Source organism: Uloborus diversus, chromosome 3 (assembly GCF_026930045.1).
Source record: "Uloborus diversus isolate 005 chromosome 3, Udiv.v.3.1, whole genome shotgun sequence".
NCBI lineage: Eukaryota > Metazoa > Arthropoda > Arachnida > Araneae > Uloboridae > Uloborus > Uloborus diversus.
Window position 1 is genome coordinate 77,653,877 of NC_072733.1, and position 23,232 is coordinate 77,677,108.

Below are 23,232 nucleotides of genomic sequence, written 5' to 3' on the forward strand. Positions count from 1 at the left end.
CTACTCGCTGAGCGCTGGAAGGTGGGTGATGGGGGGAAATGCAGGATGCAGAATGAATGCTGCTGACGTTGAACGGAAAGGGAGGACTGGAATGCAGTTGATTGAGTTTGGAAGAGTCTAGTTTTTTCGTCTCCTGTAGCCAATCAAACGTTACGTTCTCTCACTCTTTTCTGCAATAATTGGAGACGTCACGAGCCAATTCTATTCTTCACGGATGGATTTTATTTCCTTCTAAAAGCAAAAGCATATGCGGAGATAGAAAAAATCAGAGTTTTCTGGAATAAATCAGATTTTCAGAGTACGCAGAAAAAATCGGATTAATTCCTGGAAAAACGGAGCACTTGGCAAGTCTGCATTAGTGTGTCATGCGCGTGAGCGCGTCATACTTGCATTTTTTAAATATTACAGAAAACCAAGAGGGCTATGGATAATACAGATTAAAAAGCAAGCTATGATTATGTTTCTTATATTTATTGTACATTAATATCCCAAAAACTTTTCAAAAAACAGAAATGTTTAAAATCTGAATATTTATCTTGTAAAATGTTACCCCACAAGGTAAAAAACAAACAATTAAAACTGAATTAGTTACTTATATTGATCAAATTAAGAATACAAATAAATGATTCATTGATGAAAAAAATGTATTTATCGAAGTATACTACATTAAAATTAAATTTCGATCTGGACTCATCCAATGATTGCTTTCAAGAGTGTTTTGGTTTTTCTTGTACCAATTTAATGATAGCTTTTATGTGTGCTAAAAACCAAGATGTCTTTTTTTTTTTTTTTTTTGCATCAAATTTTTATTAAGTTTGAGGGGAAAGCCCTGCATACTCAAAAAACATATAAAACCGTTTAGAATTGGGTTCTTGGAGTTTCAATTTTGAAAAATTACTGGCCCTAATACAGTAGCCCCTCATTATATCGCGCCTCGTTATATTGCTCATTCGGATATATCTCTCTCTTCTTCTGTCTCCCGAAATATCAAAGCCTAAAATAAGAAAAAAAACTTTGCTTTAAGTTTAAAACCATTTCTTAAAACATACGGTATTGCTCAGAGAAGGTCTCTTTCTTCTTTATTTTTTTCCAATGAACAAAACGAAACTATTCATCTGAATTTGCTGGAAAAGCAGCAGCCATTCCTGTCATCCAAATGTACATACCCGCGCAGTATATTTCCATTTAAGATAGTCTGTAAACTACTTGACATCTTCTTTTGTATTGATGCAGGGCCTTTACAATGAGGGAGAGACATCAAGCAAGTGTCATACTAGCCCAGGTAGAAGAGAACATACGCCCTTCTTTTAGTACAGAAAAGATTTGTGCTTTGTTGCAAAAATCGGGATTTGCATTAAAGAAAGAATGACCTGGACGGGCAAAAGAGTTTTCTGTAAACAATGTGGTTATTTTTACTTTCCACATACTTTGCACAGCAAGTCCAGGAAGTCAAACAGATTAGAAAGTCTACTGGGAATAAGAGGGTATTGGGATGCTCACTCTTATCTCGCGGTAGCTCAGAAAGATCGTCTTCATTTGCCATTTGATGTTTTTAACTTTCTGACGGTGAAAATGTTCTTAAATTTCAATCTTGTTTAAATTTCAATAGGTGTGATAGTACATTCGTGAACTACATCGAAACCATTAGAAAATCATGTCAAGAAGAACGAATTCTAATTTACTTGTATACTGGAATTATAACTATTTTTAATGACCTGCGTTATATCGCGCTTTCGGATATATCGCTCTTTTTCTTTGTCCCCTGAAAAGCACAATATAACGAGGGATTACTGTATAACAAAATATGGCCTGACAATTGTATTTTTAATACTTGATTTCAGAAAATATTCAGGCATAGGTCCTCATACCGCCTTTCTTTAATATCACAAGCAAATGTGTTTTTTAAATGACGCTTACTAGGGATAAGAGTGGTCAGAGAGCAAAAAGGAAGAAATCCAAAAACATTTCATAACAGGTATGATATCCAAAACTGCATCAAAATGGAACGTGGAAGTCATGATATTCAAAAATTGAACAAAAAATTGCTAATTTAGCAGTTTTAAAGGTAATATATTTAATTACCTATAAATAATAATTTTGTACAATTTGCTGCCTTGCATCATTTCTTGCAAGAGTGTTTATTCCTAAATAAATCTAAATTTTGAAAAAGAAGCAATAATTTCTAACCCCTGAGTCCTTGAACAAAGGGTTGAGGGAGTCAGAAGTTAATCTTGGCTGCATCACACAATAGTGTCAAATTTTCATATTTTTTAGAGAAAAATATTTTTTTTTCATTGAAAACATTTGAATTTATAGTGTTGAATGAGTAAGAACATAAATTTTAAAATTAGGTTTGTTTGTAAAGTAAAAATTTACAACAGAGTGAAAAATCTAAAATTTCCTAATGTGGTAGAACATACTTTTCATAGTAAGAATAGAAAATAAATAACTTAACTATACAAATGATTGGTTATCTTTTTCCTTGCATTGGGACCCGAAATTCGGTTTTAAAAATTCGAGGCAGTTGTTAAGCTGGAGCCATTTTTTGACTTTTGCATTTTTTCTTAAGTAAATAAAATTATTATTTAAATGTTGAATAAAATAAGTAAATATAAGGTAGCATATAGTAAAAAACCATTCAACATTAAAAATGATAGAAATATTTGCAGAATGCAAAAATATTGAAATCCCAAAGGAGACATGCAACTTTCGGCGCAACACGTGTTTGACGTCGTTGGCACGATTTCAAAACATACGCTTTTGGCAGATATTGAGGATTATAAAGATTCGAAGGGGAAAAATAGAAATAAAAAGAAAACGAGAATCGAAAATTAGGAAAAATCCAAATTTTTTCGTTTTTTGTGAAAAATAAGAGTGCTATGAGGCCTGAGAGAGGCAAAAAAGGAGGATAGACTATAAAAGCCAACAGAAAAAGCAGGAATTCTGGCAAAAGCCGGAAAAAGCAGGGGTAAAATTCTAAGAAATTTTGTGGGAACTAGAGAAAGATTGTCATCTTTTGTTTGATTCTAAACAGCTATAATGTCAGAATCTGCTTCAATGCTACAAAGAAACGAATGTTTTGGAAACTGGGAGAGAGGAATTCTTTCGTGCACTAGGAAAAATTAGAGAATAATTGCAATGATTCTGTTTTGTGTGTTCATCACTGTGCATCATCTCTGTGCTCCTTGTGGCGCCCCCTCATTTCGTGGCGCCCGGGGTGATTGCCCCGCTCGCCCCCCCCCCCCACACATTTCAGACGGCCCTGACTACTAATTAAGTTGCACTTTAATTAAAAGAACTAAAAATTACATTCATAATAATCATTAAAACAGCTCATTGTTTGTACAATTAACAAAATTACTACTTTAATATTAAATTGGCCTCAATTTTTCAAAGATTTTTTTTTTTAAATTTCCATGCACAAGGCATTTTTTTACTTTTTTTATTTATTAGTAAAATAATTGGAACTTAGCTGGGCTGTTCTTTATGGTTACTTCTAGTAGGTAACACTTTCATGTAAGAATGAAAAAAAAAAATAAAACAAAAGGTTTTAAAATTGAAAAATATTTGCATTCAAAAGTTACATTTTCTGGAGAATGACCCATATATGACTCCTATACCAACCACAAAATGCTATGTGGATCGAAATCGACATTTTGTCTCTTACCCCTCCTAGAAATTCTGAAACGTTAAACTAACATATTTTCTGGAGAATGACCCAAATGCGTCAGGTTACCGGGACGGTGGCCGAGCTATCCAAGTGTCAAGTTATCTAGGCTCTGTTTAATTTTTTTAACGTAATCATTCACTGAGGCTCTTACCCTATCATTATTGAAGTTGAGAGAATGCTAAATACGTTTTCACTATATTTTTAAGGAAAAATAATAGTTTACTTGTTTTGAAGACACCGTATTTTTCAGTGTATTATCCACAGGTGGCTTTTAGTCTGTAGGTCATAAAATCGGCCTGAGGAGGAAAAAGCTTTTTATAATCCACGGATAATATGATGTAAAAAAATAAAGTTTAGATTGAACATACTAATTGGACAACTAAGCTAAAAATGTGAAAAAGCAATTACTTTGAAGGTATAATCAAAATTAATCTGAAAAATAAACTAAAAAAATAATGATTTCATCTTGAAATCACGATAGACTGGGAAAGTAGCTTCTGATTACTCGAAGTACCAAAAGCTAAAAGGTTTTAGCATGTCCCTTAGTAGAGTTGACTGTATTTTCTGGAGTTGATGCACCTTGTGTAAAAAAGCTTTTGCCTCAATTCGATTTCGTCATGCTGAAGTAGATCAATCACTCTACAACTTCAAATTCAAACTTTCAAGCACACTATTTACATTGAATATATTGACACTGGTGAGCTGCCAGCATTTTTTACAGGAAGCGAATGAATTGCTTACACGAAGCTTAAGCTCTTGTTCCAAGGGGCTCATGATTCAACTCCCAATACTTAATAATATACTTACGTATTTCAAACAGCAATTACAGCATTCTCTATGGGAAGAATAAGCAGGAAACTGCATAGAGCAAAGGTTTCCCTACATACCTTTTTTTATGACCAATGTCTGATATAGATATAGATGTAAGCAGCTACACAAACAACAGCTACATGAATGTTACATTGAAGTACAGTATTCCATATATTTTTGGAAAAAACTTTTTAAAACAAGCAGGTTTATTCAAATTAATGAGGGGAAGTGTATATATACACTGGTTAGCTATACCAAATGTATGTATAACTTATATTACCTTTTAAACTATATTCTAAATTGCTTACCACACAAAGGATTTTCACTTTCAATAGGAGTGATTTCAGTTACTTCACCTTCATAAATCTCTTTTAATTCCTTTATACGTAACCCTAAAAATAGAAGGAAAAAAACTAACAGAAAGCAACCAAATCGTACAGCTCATACAACTGACAAAAAAATGTGACTTAAAGTATCGCAGCATTGTTTTTTAAAGATTACTCTTAAATATAAATATCATGCTTAATTTTAAATTAAGAGCTTAAAGGTTTCAAACTTTTTAAAATAAATGTCAGTCACCTAGCTCTTGTCGAAAAACAACACTTTGCATTGCACCATAATCAAAAAATTTTCTGTTAATAAATAAGATTCCTAACATACTTCAGAAAACGAAATAATGTTGGAAAAATTTGTTTGCATGGTATTCAAATGATTTTAACACTTTGTTTTACATATGGTGCACATTTTACTCCTTCAGAATAATAAACTAACTTCTCAAAAGAATCGAAACTAAGTTTAATGGAAAAAAATCAGGAATCTTTTCTTCATAAGATCCCATGTCATGTGGAAAAGGACACAAATAAAACAAGACAGGTGGGGAAAAAACGGGGTTGGTTATTTTTTTTTTAACACAGGTGTAGTTGGGTCTCTTTATATTACGTTAGTGCTAGTGTTTCGGTCTTTTTCCTGCCCTAGCAATTAGTGAGACAAAAAAAAAATTTAGAATTCGTGTTTGCTTCAGCTAATAGAATAGATACCATTTGTTATACAAAAGTATGCAATACAGAACAATGCCAACAGTGTATGCTCAAAGAAAGTAACTGTTGATATGTTGACTAGGCTGTTGGGCTATTGGTCTAAATGACCAACATACATTTCTGAAAGCTATGCAACCTTGAAATACCAAAAGAAATTCTCAGAATTCTGTGTAAGGGTTGGAGATTTTCTCAAGATCAGCTACACAAATGGGTCTTTTTATCAATATAAGGGGTGGTGGGATAGAGCAAAATATATGACAACAGGTGGGGAATCAATAGACCAATATGCGACTACTTAATGGTTCAATCTAAGAAACCAGTTTTTTTTTTAACCAGATTTTTGGTTTGGTTTTAATACTGATTGTAAGGAAACAAATTTGATTTTTGGACAATCATGAAGAATATATAAATTCATTTTTAATGAATGTTTATCATTCACATTCATACCTATGGATGATTAAAAAAAATAACTAAGAATAAAATCTTGTGATTTGATTTTCTTGTTAGCAGAGCTTTCTATAGAGGAAATATTGTTTAAAAAGCACTACTTTTGCGAGCCGGTCGCAAACTCGAAATTTTAAGCCTTACAAAATATTTCAACTTTATAAATACAATCTACTTTCAGTTCAGTTCATATAAAATTAGAGTTTCCACTCACAATACAACTGATATCTCCTGGCAATTCCATGAAAAGTGAAACCAATAGGTCAAAATTTCATATAGCAGTAATGTTGATATATTATATATCACTGTATAGCTTAAAATGTATATTTTCAGAACATTGAATTTTTTTTTAAAATAAAAGATAAATAATATATGTTGGAAGTATGACATTCAGGTCTTCGTAACAACCAGAAAAAAATACCATATTTTCAAATGCTTATTTCTAATGGCAAAATAAATGTGAACAAAATTACTTGCAGTACAGTTTAAACTATTAACATAATACTATAATAGCATGCATTTGTTTGAAATTTTTTGCAAAATAAAATTATGCAATTTAAATTTTTTTTTAAAATGAAAATTAATGTTAAGTCTGTAACAAAAAATTGGCAAAATTTGTCATTACTTCCTAAAAAATCAAAATTAAAAGAAATCCTTCATTGTTCTTTTAGCAATTCATTAGAGTATTTGTTTAACATAGTTTAAAACATTGTGACTTCCTTAGTTTTTAAAAAAATGGCGTTACAGACACAACATTTTTTGTTTCAGAAGTAACAAAAAGCAGTATGTTATATCTGTAACACATGTATATTTCCAATTAAATAGAAGAAAAAGTACAGGATGAGCAATGAAAAGATAGAGTATGACATGCAATCTAAACTAATATTATAAAGAGAGAGTGGATTTTTGTATGCTCATATGTTCAAGGTAATCTCCGGAACCAATGCACCTATTTGAAAAATTCCGTCACTATATGAAATGTGCATTCTTACTGAGTGACATAGGCTATAAATTATGCATATATGTTTTTATACTATTTTTCAAAAGTAATAAGTTCGCTTCGCTACCTGTTTATGTTTCGTACTGTTTTGCTCTTATATACGTAAAAACTAACCCCGATTGCTCAGCATCAGCAAAGACAGAATGGTTGCAGGTTCTTCTTCGAACTGAATGTGGAGAGATGGGGACATATGAAATATAAAAATATCACAATGCCAGCAGGAGAACCGCAAAAATGTTTTCATGTATTTGAGGCTGCAGAAGATAGGGTTGTAGCATTCTATTAGCCCAGGACATTGAAAACTATTTAGAGTCACATAATGTTTAGGCTTCAAAATTCAATTAAACAAAACATAACTGCAATTTGCTTCAAGTAATGTAGGATAGATGATAATAATGTGTTCCTGAAAGTTGCAATTTTGCATGCATTCAATTAAGTACATTTAATTTAAAAAAGTCTTAATTGAAAGAGTAATTGCACACAAAAACCGCACTTTAAAAATTTAAGAGTTAAAATTACAAAGAACAAAAAACAGTGGATAGGGACGAATTTGACAAAGAAGAGGTAAAATTTCAAATAAAAATTATTTGCGGAACTATCCTTCATGATGACCAGCATTTAAGCATTTAAAAACGATATAATAAACTAATATAGCTCATAAATATCTCATCAGAAGAAATTTTTTTCAAAAAGACAAAATTGGAGGCATATGAAAAAAGCAAGTGTCCCGAAGAAAACGAGTACAACACGTTGAAAGGCATCCCGGGATTGAAAAAGACTCACCACTTAGTAGAATATGCAGTATTAATTCTAATAGCTAACAGGAATACGGTCACATAATAATTCATTTGGAACATTTTTGTGGTCCTACATATTTACAAAGTTAATTAACAGTTAAAGATCCTACCAACCCATCAAACAGCATATAAAGAACTCAGTCAGATGGCCACATAGGAAACTACCTTAATTTATACATATAACTTTCTGACTCCGCTCCTAAACTTAGAAAATTATTTACATCCATACCTGCCAACATGTCTACTTGGAAAACCTTACAATCTCCCGTTCAAAACCTTACAATGATTCAAAATTACAATAACACTCTAATTTCCTTTACATTCTTATTACATTACAAGAAACATAACTGTACTAGAAAACATAGAAGGCCATTGAAAACTAAAAATAGAAATGTTCAAAAAATTACAATATCTTGATGAGGTACTGGGGTACCTAATTTTGGTCAAACCTCATACTGCAAATTTAAAAAAAAAAAAAATTACTCCGCCTCCATACTTTTTAAATGTTTATACGTAGCAGATTTAGCCTTAGCCAAAAACTCTTTATTAAAATTCTGTTGATAGCAGAATTGTTTCTGCATGTTTTTGGCTAGTAAAACATTTTCTAAGTTCTCGTTTGATAAAGAACTTCGGGTTTCAGTTCTTGTTTTCCGCACACAGCTGAATACTCTTTCACATTCACAGTTACTGTGTGGTATTGTTAAGATGCACAACATGAATCTAGCTATTCTACTATATTTAAGTGATCCATCCGCTGCTTTAAGCTTCCCCAAAACAAACCACTTTTTATCCACTGTTTCTTCATTTATTACCTCAAGTGGTAAGTCATCAATTTGTAGAGCACAAAATTCTGCTTGGAGTTGATCTTTGGCCTCATCTTCAGTTTCGTTAGAATTTTTGAAACTAATAGCTGGAAATATATCTAAAAAATAATGCACATCCATGAAAGACTTTTGGGAAATTTTGTCAATGTCCGCAACTTCAGCATGCATTAATACATCGCTATTAACAGGAAACTTGAGTCTGATATAATTGCAGCATGTAGAAAAGTACTGTCTAACATCAGAATAAAATTGCTGTTTTTCCTTACTTTCTAATTTATTGACTACTTTTAAGGTAGCACTACCAATTAACAAATCTTGGTCATTTTTCTGGTTGCATCTCTCAGCATACTTCACATCAGTTATACGTACACAACCTTTGAGAACAAATGGCTGAACAAATTTGCATAAAATATCTTTAAACATTTCTAACAATAAAGAATTCAAAATATGAATTTTCGGTTCTGCAGACTGCAATATTACATTTGTGTTTTCAAAAATTGGTAGCATGAAGTTCAAAAATAAACAATAAGCTTTGTTCAGATCAGAAGTTAAAAACATAAGTAATTGTTCCTCTCTTGTCAAATAACTCTGAGTACATACAGTGCTTTTCTTACTTGAACTTGGCATATTCATAGCACAACTTGAATTTGTCTTCAATTTTTTGGTTGGCTGCTCACTGCTGCATGAAGAGCTTTTCTTAGATGTTTTCAAGGGAATTCGGTATGATTCAAGTGAAGAATTTTTCTTAGAATTATCCGCTTGTACGATCTGATTTTTAAAAAAACTACAAAGTACATCCCATTGTTCTAATAACTGTTTTAAACTCCTGCCTAGAGACAGCCACCTAGTACACACGTGTTTAAGAATTTTGTGGTTTTCCACATCAAATTGGTCTTGCAAATCTTTTAACTCTTCTTTTCTCTTTGCACTTTTCTCCAAATAATAAAATATGTCGACTAAAATGTCATCCACTGACACAGAAAGGGAGTTGGCTGCCTTCTCAGCAGCTAAGTGAATAAGGTGACAAACACAGCCCATGACAATGAGATTTTCATTTCTGCTTTTAAGATGAGCAGCAACACCCTTCTTATCGCCAATCATTACATTTGCATTGTCTGCACTATAAGCTATGCAGTTCTCTACACTGTTTTTTACCTGCAAGGTATCAAGTAATAATTTCCCAATGTTTTCTCCAGTACAGCGCCCAGATAGCACAGGAAGAGCTAGTAGAGAATTTTTATTTTGCCCTCTTCAGTGTTGAAATAAACTACCACAATAGGATAAATTTGTGCATTCGAATCATTGCTACCATCAACAGAGATTGTAAACACTGTTTTTTGTAGAATGTCCCTTAATGAGTTTTTACCTTCTAACACCATCTCCTTAATTATGGCGCTCATTTTAGTCAGACCACATGCAAATTGTTTAGCAATTTCACATTTAGGAAACATTTTTTTAAAGAGTTGCCCTGCATGATCAGCTATTGCTATAGGCAGATTATGCTCTAATATGAAACTGGTGAAGAGGCACTCCGCGCGTATGACATCACTTCCCGCAGCGTCGTCCACACGATTAAAGAATGTCCCGAGTCTCTGAGATTTTGCTTAAATTGCCATATAATCTTGGTGCTTTTTAATTGCAACATGGTCCTTAATATCACTTTTGCCACCATGCGCAATTTTTATATCGCAACTGCAAATGGTTCAGAGCGCAAATGAGGGCCCTTTTCTTGACTGTTTTATGCAGGGGATTTCTTGTGCATAGGATTCCAGAAACACTTGATTATAACTTTTTCCTTTTCCATTTCACGGCAGTGACGATTATTCAATCCAGAAAGAAAGAACACTGTTACGGAAGCAAAATCCAAAAATAAATTCACACGAGGCGAGCAACGCCGATTACGCTATTGCTGCACGTCTTTCTAGCCGGCAGCAGTGGATGCTCAACGAGTTGCTAAAAATCACGATCGACGCATGGAGGCGGGCTTAACAACTTCCCTCGTTTATAAACAAATAGCGCATGCGTAGAGGCTAGGAGAAAAGTGTTGGATGGTACGTTGAAATTGCGCATTTCTTCTTGGCGTCAAGGCTTGGGTTTGGAAGCTCAGTGATCACGTGATCACCATGCGTAAAAGCATTGCGCGGTGGCTCCGGTCGATTGTAGATAGATGGGCTTGAGCGCGTTCGATTGTTTGAACGAAAGTTTTGCATTTTTAGGTTTTGGGGGAAATTTTACGCGAAACCGTACAATTTTAGTACAGAACCTTACAACAGTACAATTTGTACCAAAACCGTACAATGTACGGCCAAACCGTACAAGTTGGCAGGTATGTACATCTATTTTAACTTTATGTTAACTTTTAAGCCCAATTGATTTATGGCAAACATTAAACAAATATCTCTTTGATGACATAGTGCAAGGAGAGCCTGAGCAGAAATACTATGATTGTCGTTCAATGTCAAGCGATATAAAAATTAAAGGCAAAACTTGTGAATGAAGCGGAAACTCAACAGGGGGATTTTGTTTGCCACCACTGCAGAGAATCAACGAAATTTTTTTTATTAAAACACGGTTGGTATATGAAAACCAGGAACGTAAATTGATGTTGATCGGCATTCCCGGTGAAAATGAAAAAAATAATAAATTCAACTCTAAAAAACCAAACCACTTCAAAAATGAACCAACAGGCTTTTGTAACTTTTTTTTTTTTACAGAACTGCAGGGACTTTACCTAGAGGTATAAAAACTGACCATTTTGCATTTAAACTACTTTGAATATCTCCTCCAGAAAGACTGTATGTTTAACAAGAAAAAAACTGGCAATTGGGGGAATTTCTTCAATAGGGTACCCCTCTAGACTTCATGCTTCTAAAATTAAAGACAATATCTCAATAATTTTATTGCGCAACTTTAATTCGTCTAATATATTCAATGTAATTGGACCCCAATTAAATTCACTACAGATTAATATGATTTTGAGTATTGTTCTTACAGCACCAGCAGCATATCAGCTGGTTCATAATCCTCCAGGGTTCATACCCTTAAGGGAGAAAAAAATTCAAGCACTTTTCAAGTACTTTTCAAGGCAAAAAAATTTTTTTTCAAGGCAATATCATAAATTTGTACTAAAAATATTGTATGAAGATTTCATGCAATGCAAACATATAAATAATAGGTAATAATATAAAAAAGTAAAGAAAAACAAAATTGCCTTTTCTACAACAAGACTTTGATAAAAAAAAGATCCACTGTGTTGAAAGTTTTCCTGCAAATGTCTGAAAAACTTGGTCATAAAGAGGAGCAGGTCCTACGAGGTTTAATTTTGAAATCTTCACATTCAAAGAAGTATATTTTATAGAATATGCAAGTTAATATTTATATATAAAAAAAAGAACCTTTCCTGAGTGATTTTAATTTTTATCAGAAGAAACCACAATGCCTAAATTCACTGGAATTGCTAGAGGAGGTTTTGATTGATAGTGGTTCATACATATATAAGGGCGGTTAGGATCAAAAACACAACCCAGATGGTAATTTCGGTTGCACTAAGTTTAATAGTATTAGACTTTTGATAATTATTTATGGGTATCAAAGTATAAATCAATCAATCGATTTCATACAAAGTCACCTGTAAGTTTCACTGAGCTAATCGGGGGGGGGGGATAATTTTTAAAACTAAGTCCCCTATGACTTAAATATACATTTGTACAGCAACTACTTTTGATACATATAAAATTCATTTCTTATTTTAAAATAATTTATGAAGTTAAAATATTGCACAGATAAGTGCCTGTTGATAACCAGCAACAAGCAAAGGGCCTAACTAGGTTGGTCCTAGTCAATTTATTTGACCCCAATGAATATCAATGACCTTCCTTAAGCTATCTACCCCTTTGCTGATTACAGCCTCTTCTGGTAAGCTGTTCCAAATGCCCCACAACCCAACAAAAGTAGTAATTTTGAATATTTGAGGTAAAGGAGGGAAATTGGAAGTAGGGAGATGAAAGCATAACAAACTCTACTGGATTTCCAGTAAATAACCAAAACACAATCACACGTGTTATATACCTTAATTATTTTAGCAGACATAAAAAAAATGATGTACTTATAAATTCAACTTTACAAAATTGTATAGCTCAACTTTATCATTAAAATACAAACTTTAAGTCAAAATGTTAAGTGCTCAATCGCTTAAATTAAAAAAATTTTCCAAAAATCTGTAATAACCAAGAATTAGCTAATGATAAAAATTAAAATTGCAAAATTAAGTAAGTATATATGTAGTTAAACAAAACAAAAATAATTAACTTTTTAGTTATTAAAAATAATATAAACAAGCTAATCTTATGTAGCATGTGCCAAAATAATTTCTAATTGCCAAAAAATATAAAAATATTTACAAGATGCAAAAGGGTTGAAACCTCAAACAAGAGAAGCAAATTGTCACGAATTAAGTTCAATGCTGGCATGTTTCCCATAAAATAAATTCATTAATTTTTTACTAAAATTAAACATAATCTAAGGTAGCATGTATGAAAATAACATCTGATTAGCCAAAATATTTAAATATTTGGAAGATGCAAAAAGATTCGTATTTCAAACACGAGAAGCAATTTTCCGCGAAGTCTGAGTAAGTTCAACGTTGGCATGTCTTCCATAAAATAAATGTATTAATATTTTACTAAAATTAAACATAAAATATGTTAATCTGAGGTAGTATATGCGAAAATAACAATCGATTAGCGAAAATATTTAAACATTAGCAGGATGTAAAAAGATTGAAATTTCAAAAAAACAGAGAAATTTTTCGCGAAATTCGGGAAAGTTCAATGTTGTTATGGTTTACAAAATAATTCCTTTTTTAGACATGGAAATTAAACAAAAAGTAAACTTATCTGAGGTACTATACGTCAAAATAGCTTCCGATTGTAAAAACTTCAAAATATTTACAAGATGGAAAAAGATTGAAATCCCAAACAGGGAAGCGATTTTTCGCGATGTTGCAAATCGAACGCATGTTCAGAAAATAGCATTAGTAAAATACTTTATTAAAAGTTTAAAGCACAATCCGATGATTTTATTAAGAATTTAAGCACCAAGAAACTTTTTCAAGGTTTTAAAACTTTTTCAAGGTTTTCAAGCACTTGAAAATGAACTTTTTTTTTTCAAGCACTTTTCAAGGTTTTTCAAGGGCGTACGAACCCTCCTCGCATCCCCATGGTTCCTGTATAATTCGTTTTCCAGTTTAAGTGATTACAATATCTGATGAAAATTTCTTATGCAATCACCATTATCAAACAATGTTACATACGGGAAGAATGTATTGTTCAGTGGGAATTATATGTTGATATCTCTTGATATGGTAATGAGGTAAATCAATTAATTTCAAACCTCATAAAAGCGAAACAAAAAAATATTGCTTACTAGAAATCAGCAAATTAAAAAGCACCTTTATAATAATTTGTTCAAGATAGTTCTTTTTAACCCAAACTAGGTTGGGACGGGCTTTTAGTGTGATATGAAAAATCTTCTGGTAATTCTGATTTTCAAATTTTTATAAATGTTAATGTTAGTAGATACTTAATTTTATTTTTAAAATTATTAAAATACACATGTGTTCCTCTCAATCAATGTAAGATTTTTTTGTCATCCGAATCTTGCAATAATTTCAATTAATGTTAATAATTGTGCACTAGCAATTAATGCTCAATAACTTGCATATACACCTTTGTGCAAATTAATTGAAACCAAATACTGTTTTTCATTAATTTCTCTCAGCTATGGATGTGAATTGCCAAAGCTTACAAAGATTGTAGCTCTTTACGAACATAGGCCAAGACTTATAGAGAGATTTCTAAGATAAACTTAATTTTTTTCATGGATTTCATCAAGATTGCAGGGGAAAAAGTGTTTTTTTTTTTTTTTTTTTGTTCACAATAAGTGGCAGTTTTTTCATTTTTTGTCAAAAAGAAAAAAATTATCACTTCTTCAGACCAAAAAGGTGGGGTAGGGTGGTCCGCTCTTTGTTGGGCACGTTGGATCAGAACCAACCTACCCCACATAATTTAAAAACTTATTTTTTCTCTTAAATCTCGATAATTATAACAATATTTTAAGTTTATTTAGTAAGTTACCACCCAATAGCCAGGGCTAAGGCAGAAATACATGAAATACACAGCCAGTTCAGTCAATTCCAGCCGAGGACTGCAGTTTCGTGATTATTAGCACTCATCAGCCCGGTATAGGAGTGACTGAGCTGGAGGTGGAAAACCTCTTAAGAAAGCCAAGAGTGCCAAACAAACTGGTAGCTAATACAGAATTAGCACTGATCAGTACTCTAAGTGTTTGTATATTACACATTCATTTCATTTCATGTTACACATGTTTCAAAACGATAATAATAAAAACTTAGGGGGAAAAAAGCAAAGATATATTTCATAATTATTTAGCAAAAATTTTACAAAATTAATTTTACCAAAAGATTTATTTCATATCTGCACTTTTTTCTATTTATAATTTCAATATACTTCCAAATTTTTGCAGACAGTTGTATTCTAAGAGTAAAATATGCAATACATGATATAATTGTGATATATGATAATAAGTAATGATAATATGATGAGATGTGATAATAATAATAAGTTCCTGTATTAAACAAAATATTTTTGCTAAACAAGCATTCTACATGGAAACAAAATAAAGAATTGATTAAAGGTATAAAAAAGTATACTTTTACTTAAGATTATCTAGTTTCATTTTAATATTTGATTTTAGAACAAAGATATGCTAACTTGAAGTTGTCAATTTTATTACTTTTTCCTTGAAATATATGGTAGCATAACAGGATTATTTTCTTTTTGGAATTGTTTCATGCAATGCAATGAAGTAAAAAAAGAGCTTTTTCCACCTAGCAAAAAATATTGATGTAACTTTGCAGAAAAGTAACATATGACTTATCCTTCCGAAACCCAGTCCAATAAAAGTGCTTCTATCAAAGTTATGGAAGTAGCCCTTTTATATTCCCACATTGTTTAACACATCTTAAGTTAACTTTAATCTGCACTAATTGTCTTATGAATATTAAATAATTGAATTTTCTTTTGATTTTTAAAAATAATTGTGTGCTAATGATGAATGCTTATTGCTGTTTTCACTTAAAATCAATTTAATGTGTTATATTGATCTTTTTCACTCTACACACAAAAGTGAATAAGGTAGTTACAACGTTTGATATAGTATTTATCCCTAAAACAACAGTAAACAAAAAATTCTAAATAAATGAACTTTGCTCATCATATTTCATACAAATGGAACATTGAAATGGAAGGGGAAGTTTACAGTGGCTATCCATCCTAATTTTGATGCCATATCCCACATTATTAATCAGTTTTTTAAATAAGTAATATTAAAAGTCAGTAATATAGCCCATGTTTACAAAAACAATTAGCTTCAAGGACCACGCTCCCTGACCCCTACACATCTTTTGACATTTCACTTTTTTGGTGCACCGGCCGTCTATGTACCGCAGAACATTACAATTCCCTGTTTTTGCCTTTCGAAATATTAACTGTCTCCGTACAAAAATTAGAGATCAATTTTATGTCCTAATAAACATTTTAGACCAATTTTATGTCTTTTTTGATTTTAAGGAACCCAAGGTATAAACTGGTAAACAATATTAGTTTTTAAAGATAGCATTGGCTTAAATCAATTTGGATGCAACTGGATTTACGTTTTCGAGTGGGAGTGGCAAAAAGATGATTTTACATGTCCTCTCTTACTAAAAATAAAAGATAAGAATTATTGGAAAAAATGGTTATTTTTATATATTATTTCTGTAGCCTGTTTTTCTGTGGCTACGTAAGAACTTCTTCATTTCTCAATTCAATGATTTACCCCTCATTTTAAAGCTTATTGTACAGGCTAATGACAAAAAATAGACCTAAGGATTAAAAATTGTTTTTTGTAAAAAAAAAAAAAAGCACTTTAAAAATATTGGACTGATGTGTTTGGTTGAATTAATAAGTTTTATTTGTGTTGCGATCAACAGAGCTGAGTGGCTTAATCGGTAGAGCATTCAACTGTTAACAAGCTGGTCAGTTACAGCCCCCGCCTGGATGCTCTGCTGGAATTGAAAAATTAGACCATTATCACGCATTACATATAATACACTTGGCATACAATAAGAAGCACTTGTAAGACAATAAAATAAATGAGACAGGAATGTTTCTTGCTGGTTTGAAACCTTAATACAGCCTATAGACACATCGACTCTTATTCGAAAGGACATAATTTAAGCATAAATTGGAGTATCAAGTTTAAGATTGCAGACTTTTAAGTGAATCCTTTTTTTGTGAAGAAGAAAAAAAAAAACATTTTTTTTAGCTATGTAAGCTATATTTTCGATCAAGTAAACCATTTAGTACATACTTCTCAAAAATTTAAAGTTAAACATAATTTTCATATTTATTTAATTGCAAGTTTAATGCTTGTAACCAGAGAAATAGTCACATCTGTGGACAGAAAAGAAAGTGCCAATAAATTCTTACAGGATGCAGTACCAAACAGTATTGGTTGAAGGATCAACTCTCAAGAAGCCATTTTGTTTAGTGGGACAGAAACAGAAGCCTGCTTTGAGATTTCTGTGACTTTATTTGAAGTTTTTGTCCTTGATTTATAATAAGTAAAGATGAACTCATCACATCTCTGGCTCATACAGATTTTAAATAACAAGGTAAGATAATACAATACAATGAAGTGATAATATCAAATGTAAAATATTTGATTTTCAACTTAAAAGTCAAAACTTCAAAAAGGCATGTTCTTAAAATGTAGAAAATTGTTGTTTTTATTGCATCCGTGGACATCACATCTGTGGATACAGTTTGTCCATGGATCCACTAACAAAGTAATTTTAAAAGCTTAAAATATTTGCTCGCTTGATCTGAACCACTATAATAGCATTATTACTTTAGGATAGATCTAACGAGATAGTAGTTAGATACGAGATAGTAGTTAGTTAACGAGATAGTAGTAGGGCGAGAGTAGTAGTTAGATTTTAAACATTTGCATTTTTTTGAAATTTATCAGATAAAAAATCCAATATCTTCTGGCGCCCTTATAGTGACACCAATTTTATTATATATTTTTGATGTATGCAAGTGTAGCTAGGAATTTATGTAAAAACGTTGGTGTCATCATGAAGGCGCTTTGAGAAAATTGGCATTGAATGTAGTAAAAAAATTCATTTTCGGTCATTTTTAAACGGAGTTTGTGGCCGTCGCCCTCGTAGTGACACCGATTTGACAGCTGTAATAGTATCTAGGAAGACCATATAATAGCATAGAATTTAAAAATCCATGTCATTATAGGGGCGTTTAAAGTAACAAGAACTTTAAAATCTGCAAATTTGAAAAACACGTAAAAATGTGCCACGCCTACTAAATTTAAAAATTTAATTTCCCAAAAGCGGTAAGGCAGACAAAGCTCATATTTTGCACAAACATTACATTCATGATAAGGAATAACATTTGGGAAAATAAAGAAAATTAAAAATGTCAACAATCACAACCTGCCTGATCCTTACAGACAATGGCTCTTAATTTTAAGTATTTAACATATTAGGAAAAATTTTATTTTTTAAAAAATCAGCAGCAAAATTACTGCTTTTTCTGAGAATGACTTATATGTTTTTTTTCTAATCTTCAATATAATAAATGTTCTCATCAGGAACGGATCCAGAATTTTTTGGAAGGGAGGTCAAGTTTCAATTGTGAGTGTGTTATACTGTACAAAAAATCAGTTAAACAGGGGTGCCAATCCCCCAAGGTTAATGGCATACCCCCTCAACAACAAGGGTTACAACCCCCCCCCCACCAAAAATTAATATCAAAATCCTTTCAAATTACCCTTCCCCCCCCCCCGAATTTTTCAATGGTGTGACCTGTGCCATGGATCCTATTCCCCCAAATTTTTACTAAAAATAATTTTTCTTTGGCTGACAGGCTGGACACGTTACCGTATTAAATGGTTGGATATTTTTACATGAATATTTTATAGCACACAAAACGTTATGGTTTGAAGTGGAAGAGTGCTCTGAAAAAACTTTAAGCTCATTAGAGGTGATTGTTCTTTTGAAAATGAACAATAACTCCTATTAGCAGTAGCCCAGTAAACAAACTCTGTCATATCCTTTAGATTACGACATACTGGGAAGAAAAACCTTACAGAACGAAGCAAAAAAAAAAGGTTGACATTAATTCCGGATACTATTTTTTTGGATCTAAAAATTTGAAGTTGGAACAATAATCATTAAAAAAAAATCTTGTCACAGGGGGGTCAGCTGACCCTTTGACCCTCCCCTGAATCCGACCTTCGTACTCATGATGTGATATTTTATTAAGTATTTTTATAAATTAAAAACAATAATGGCTTACCAATTGCTCGTCGAAAGTTTTCCATTAAAACTTCAGTTTTCTTTATTTCTGAAGAATATACTTCACTTCCCACCATTTGGCAAAAAGGAACTTTTGATCCTAACTCCATCGACATGGCCAAAGCAATAACAGTCTAAAGAAATATTAGGACTATATTGTATGTAAAAATGTAAATTCTCTGAGAGAGGAATAAACTCTTAATAAACTCTTTTTGCCGCATTTGTGGCAGAAAGTGGCAAAAACTCACAAAATGACAAAAAAATTTATAATTGACATACAAGAGAAAATGCATGGAAAAAATAATTAAGGGGAAATTCCAAGTCAAATCAATCAAAAAAATAAGTTTTTGATCTCACCATTTCATTTCTGATTTTTATGAAATTTTGTGTGAGGGACACATATGAGGCAGTGAGAAGCAAAAGGATGTAAGTGACAAAATTAAAAGTTTGGAGATAACCAGTACATATGGTAGGTGAACCTCTCCTGTCTTACGGCAAGAGATGGTACTAGTTGCCCTGGTAGCTGCTGCTATACAGTATGATTTAGAAAAAAATTTCATGGAAAGCCTACCTAGATGTTATCTTTAAACACGTTTTAATCAAAACTTGAAAATGTCCACTTACATTCCTTTGCTTCTCACTGCCTCATATGACAAGATAGGTAATCCTGCCAATTTTTAGAATTCTACTTTAAAAATTTTACAAAATACAGGGCCGTTAAAAAACTGAAAAAGGACTAAAAAACAAAAAGTTGTGACATACAAATGACTGTAACTTCTCTCCTAATTATAGTAGAATAAAAATTCAAAAACCTGTGTAAAGCTAAAGAATAGAACTTTCTATTGAATGAAACATGACTTTCTTACAACAGGTTTAAGTTTCAAAATAATTCACTGTGATGTTTGACCTTGAATATCTCAAAACATGCCCCCTTAGAATTTCTTCAAAAAAATATATTTCATAGCTCTGACACTATTCTTCCACTACAACAAAACTTAAGCTGGGATCTCAATTGCAAGGTACTGAAAAAAAAAATCAGGAATGTTCACGTTTTATATTGTGGAATACCCTATGTCAGGTCAGTCACCTTCTTGACAACCTCACCATTTCTGATTTTAATGAAATTTCGTGTGAAGGACACATATGGCAAGATAAATAATCCTGCCAGTTTTCAGAGTTGTACTTCAAAACTGAGGTCAGGAGATGAGAATCAATTCCAGGGATGCTAGCAAACTTACTTTGTATAGAGTTGTAAAATAATGCACCTTCACCTTTCTCAACACGCTAAGTTTACGGAAAGATTAAAAAAAAAAAGCTCTTCCAAGTAGTCCCAGGAAAAAATAGGCTCTTTAATTTTATCTTGCTAAATAATAATATTGGTATTACTATGGCAGAAATGAAAGTCACAAAGTTCCTAAAAAGAAGCCTTCTTGAAATAACAATCCTTACAACTGATTTTGTTTTCATAATGAAGATTATATTTCTTGATAATTTTCTAGAAAAAGAAGGTCTGCATGTAGGTGATTTTTAAAAAAAGTGTGTTGTAAAGATACATGCAAGAAATAAAACTTTTATCTTTTCTTCTTTTTTACATTCTAAATTGTCATTTCACACGTACATTTTAAATCAAACCAAGCTCTTGTCCTTTCTGCACCTGACTCAGGCATATTCATAAGATAATTGGATACTTTAATGAAGAAAATAGATCATAGACATTAAGAAAATTAAAAATTACTCGATATCCGTTTTTTAACTGTTGCCAAAAAGCAATAAAAAATAACAGTTATAATAAAGTTAATTTGTGAATTTTGCTCTTAAACTGGTGACTTGACTTGAATCAAAGAAATACTCGAAAACCTGCATTATTTAAAACTTTTAAAGTGACCAAAATCCAAATATAAGCATACTTAAGAAACTTGCCTTGCTTGATGCTAACTTGCCTTGAAATTAATTGTGAATTTTATTAACAAAACAAAAATTGTAAGTACTATCATTTTTTTTTATTTTTGGCTACAATTAAAAAACAATTACATCACTTCCGTCACCCAAAAAGGCTGGAGATCAGAAATTCCGAGCTCTCACATAAAAAGTTTCACTTCAATTTTTGCACAAAACCAGTAAAAAAGCATTTATTTCATCCATGGTGAAAATTTGTTGATAGAAGTGTCAATTTTAAGACAAAGTATCAGAGAGTGTTTACTTATTAATCAATATTTAGACATGTAACTGTATAAAAAACTAAACGATTCTATTTCTAAAATGGACTTTAATAATCATGATGAGCATAACGTTAGAGTTACATTCTTCATGTTACGTTCGTCACACGTCATATTTTTAAGAAATATTTGTTTTTGTCAATTAAACGAAAAATTAGCATTATTCTGCTTGAATATTAAAGTTAAGGAATAAAAATAACACATTGCATTATTTGTATAATAATACAGTGAAACCCCTCTATTACGGACACTAACGGGACAAACTTTTTTGTCCGTAAGAGAGGGGTGTCCGCTTTACAGAGGTTTTTTTTAATTTAATTAACTTTAGTTATTTGTTTATGTTTTTTGAAATCTTAAATGAAATATGTGTGAATTCTACTCTTTCATATGCATAGATTTTTTTTAATTTACTAGTTTTTACCAACATATACATAATAAACAATTATTTTATCAGGTTAAATTCAAATATTACAGTTTTGCACACTCAAAGAGATTTAAATAACAGGTTCGCATAAAAATTACATACCTAATTTGTACTTTTAAAAAATTGTTCGATTGATGTCTGTTGATATGTTTTGATCGATGAAAGTCTTTCATTTTCGAAATGTATCTTAAGTTCTTGTACCAAGTCTAGTCCTTTAGGATCGTTGTGTTTAATTGAAAATTCCCTGAGTCCACCTAATACGCTTAAAGCTTCGTTAACATTTTTAATTGTTTTAACGTCTTCTTTTACGGACAGTTCATCTTCATCGTCATCCTCAACTGTATGATCTTCGTTAATTTCGCGCACTATGCTTGCAATTTCTGTTTCGCTTTCTTCAGTGAAAACTTGGTCGTCGATGGGAGCATAGTCTTCAGCGGTCACATTTGTGAACCCTGCTTGTTGCATTAACGACTGCAAATTGGATCCATCATTGTCACAATCAACTTCGTTGTCAATTTCCTCTGTGGCAGATCCTTTTTTGAATCCAACGCGATTAAAGCAACTTACTATTGTTTCTTTTTTAACTTCCTTCCATGCGTGCTTAACCCAGCTGATTGCATCTAACACATCAATTGTTTTGGACAATTTGCTACTTGTTTTAGTTTCTTCCATTTTATTGATTAAATGCTTCATAACTAGTTGTCTGTATTGAATTTTAAATGCTTGAATTATCCCAGCATCCATAGGTTGGCATTTCGATGTTGTGTTTGCTGGCAAGAAGACTATTTCTATATTTTTCAAGTGAAAGTCTTTGGGATGGGAGGGCGCGTTGTCCATAAAAATAACAATATGCCTTTTTTCTCACCCCAACTTCTTTCAAAAGTTACAAGCCAATCAGATATGACACTGGTTGTCATCCACGCTCTTCTATTTGAATACCAGTCTACAGGTAATTTTTTTATATCCAGTCCTTTAAAACACCGAGGTCTGGCTGCTTTTCCGATGACAACTGGTTTTAATTTTGTACCATCTATGCTGGCACCCAACAAAACTGTTAAGCGTTCTTTGGAGATTTTGCCACCAGAGCAGTTTTCTTTCCGTAAAGTTAAGGTTTTATCTGGCAGAGCTCTATAAAACAAACCGGTCTCATCAATGTTATAAATGTCACATGGCTCGTAATTTTCAATCAAACTAGGCACTTTCTCAAACCATTTCTCGCAAACGTCAGCATCCACATCCATGGATTCACCACATATTTTTTTAAAAACGATATCATGTCTCGTTCGAAAACGATCTAACCATCCATTGGAAGCTTTGAAATTTTCTATACCCATTTCAGTAGCTGCTTCTTTCGCCTTTTCTTGTAAAATAGGGCCAGAAATCGGAATATTTTTGCTTCTTGCGGACACAAACCATTTAAACACAATTTCATCCACTGCAAGGGCATTACTTTTAGGAAAATCTTTTTTTTTTCTCTTGGATTCCATTTATGAACCATTCTTTCTTAAACTTCTCTTTTCCTTTTAATATACAGCAAATTTGTGTGCGTCCCACACCAAACTTTTCAGCAATGTT

The 23,232-nt window shown here is 32.1% G+C and overlaps 1 protein-coding gene across 1 annotated transcript in view; it reads right to left on the reverse strand.

Annotated features, from left to right (window-relative positions):
• Window positions 1–23,232, reverse strand: part of LOC129218230 (ruvB-like 1) — a 131,569-nt gene that overhangs the window by 83,816 nt on the left and 24,521 nt on the right. The window contains exons 3-4 of the mRNA XM_054852454.1: window positions 19,019–19,151; window positions 4,789–4,872 (exon numbers count right to left, since the gene is read on the reverse strand). Of these exons, the coding sequence (XP_054708429.1) occupies window positions 4,789–4,872; window positions 19,019–19,151 (217 nt within the window). The remainder of the gene's footprint in view (window positions 1–4,788; window positions 4,873–19,018; window positions 19,152–23,232) is intronic.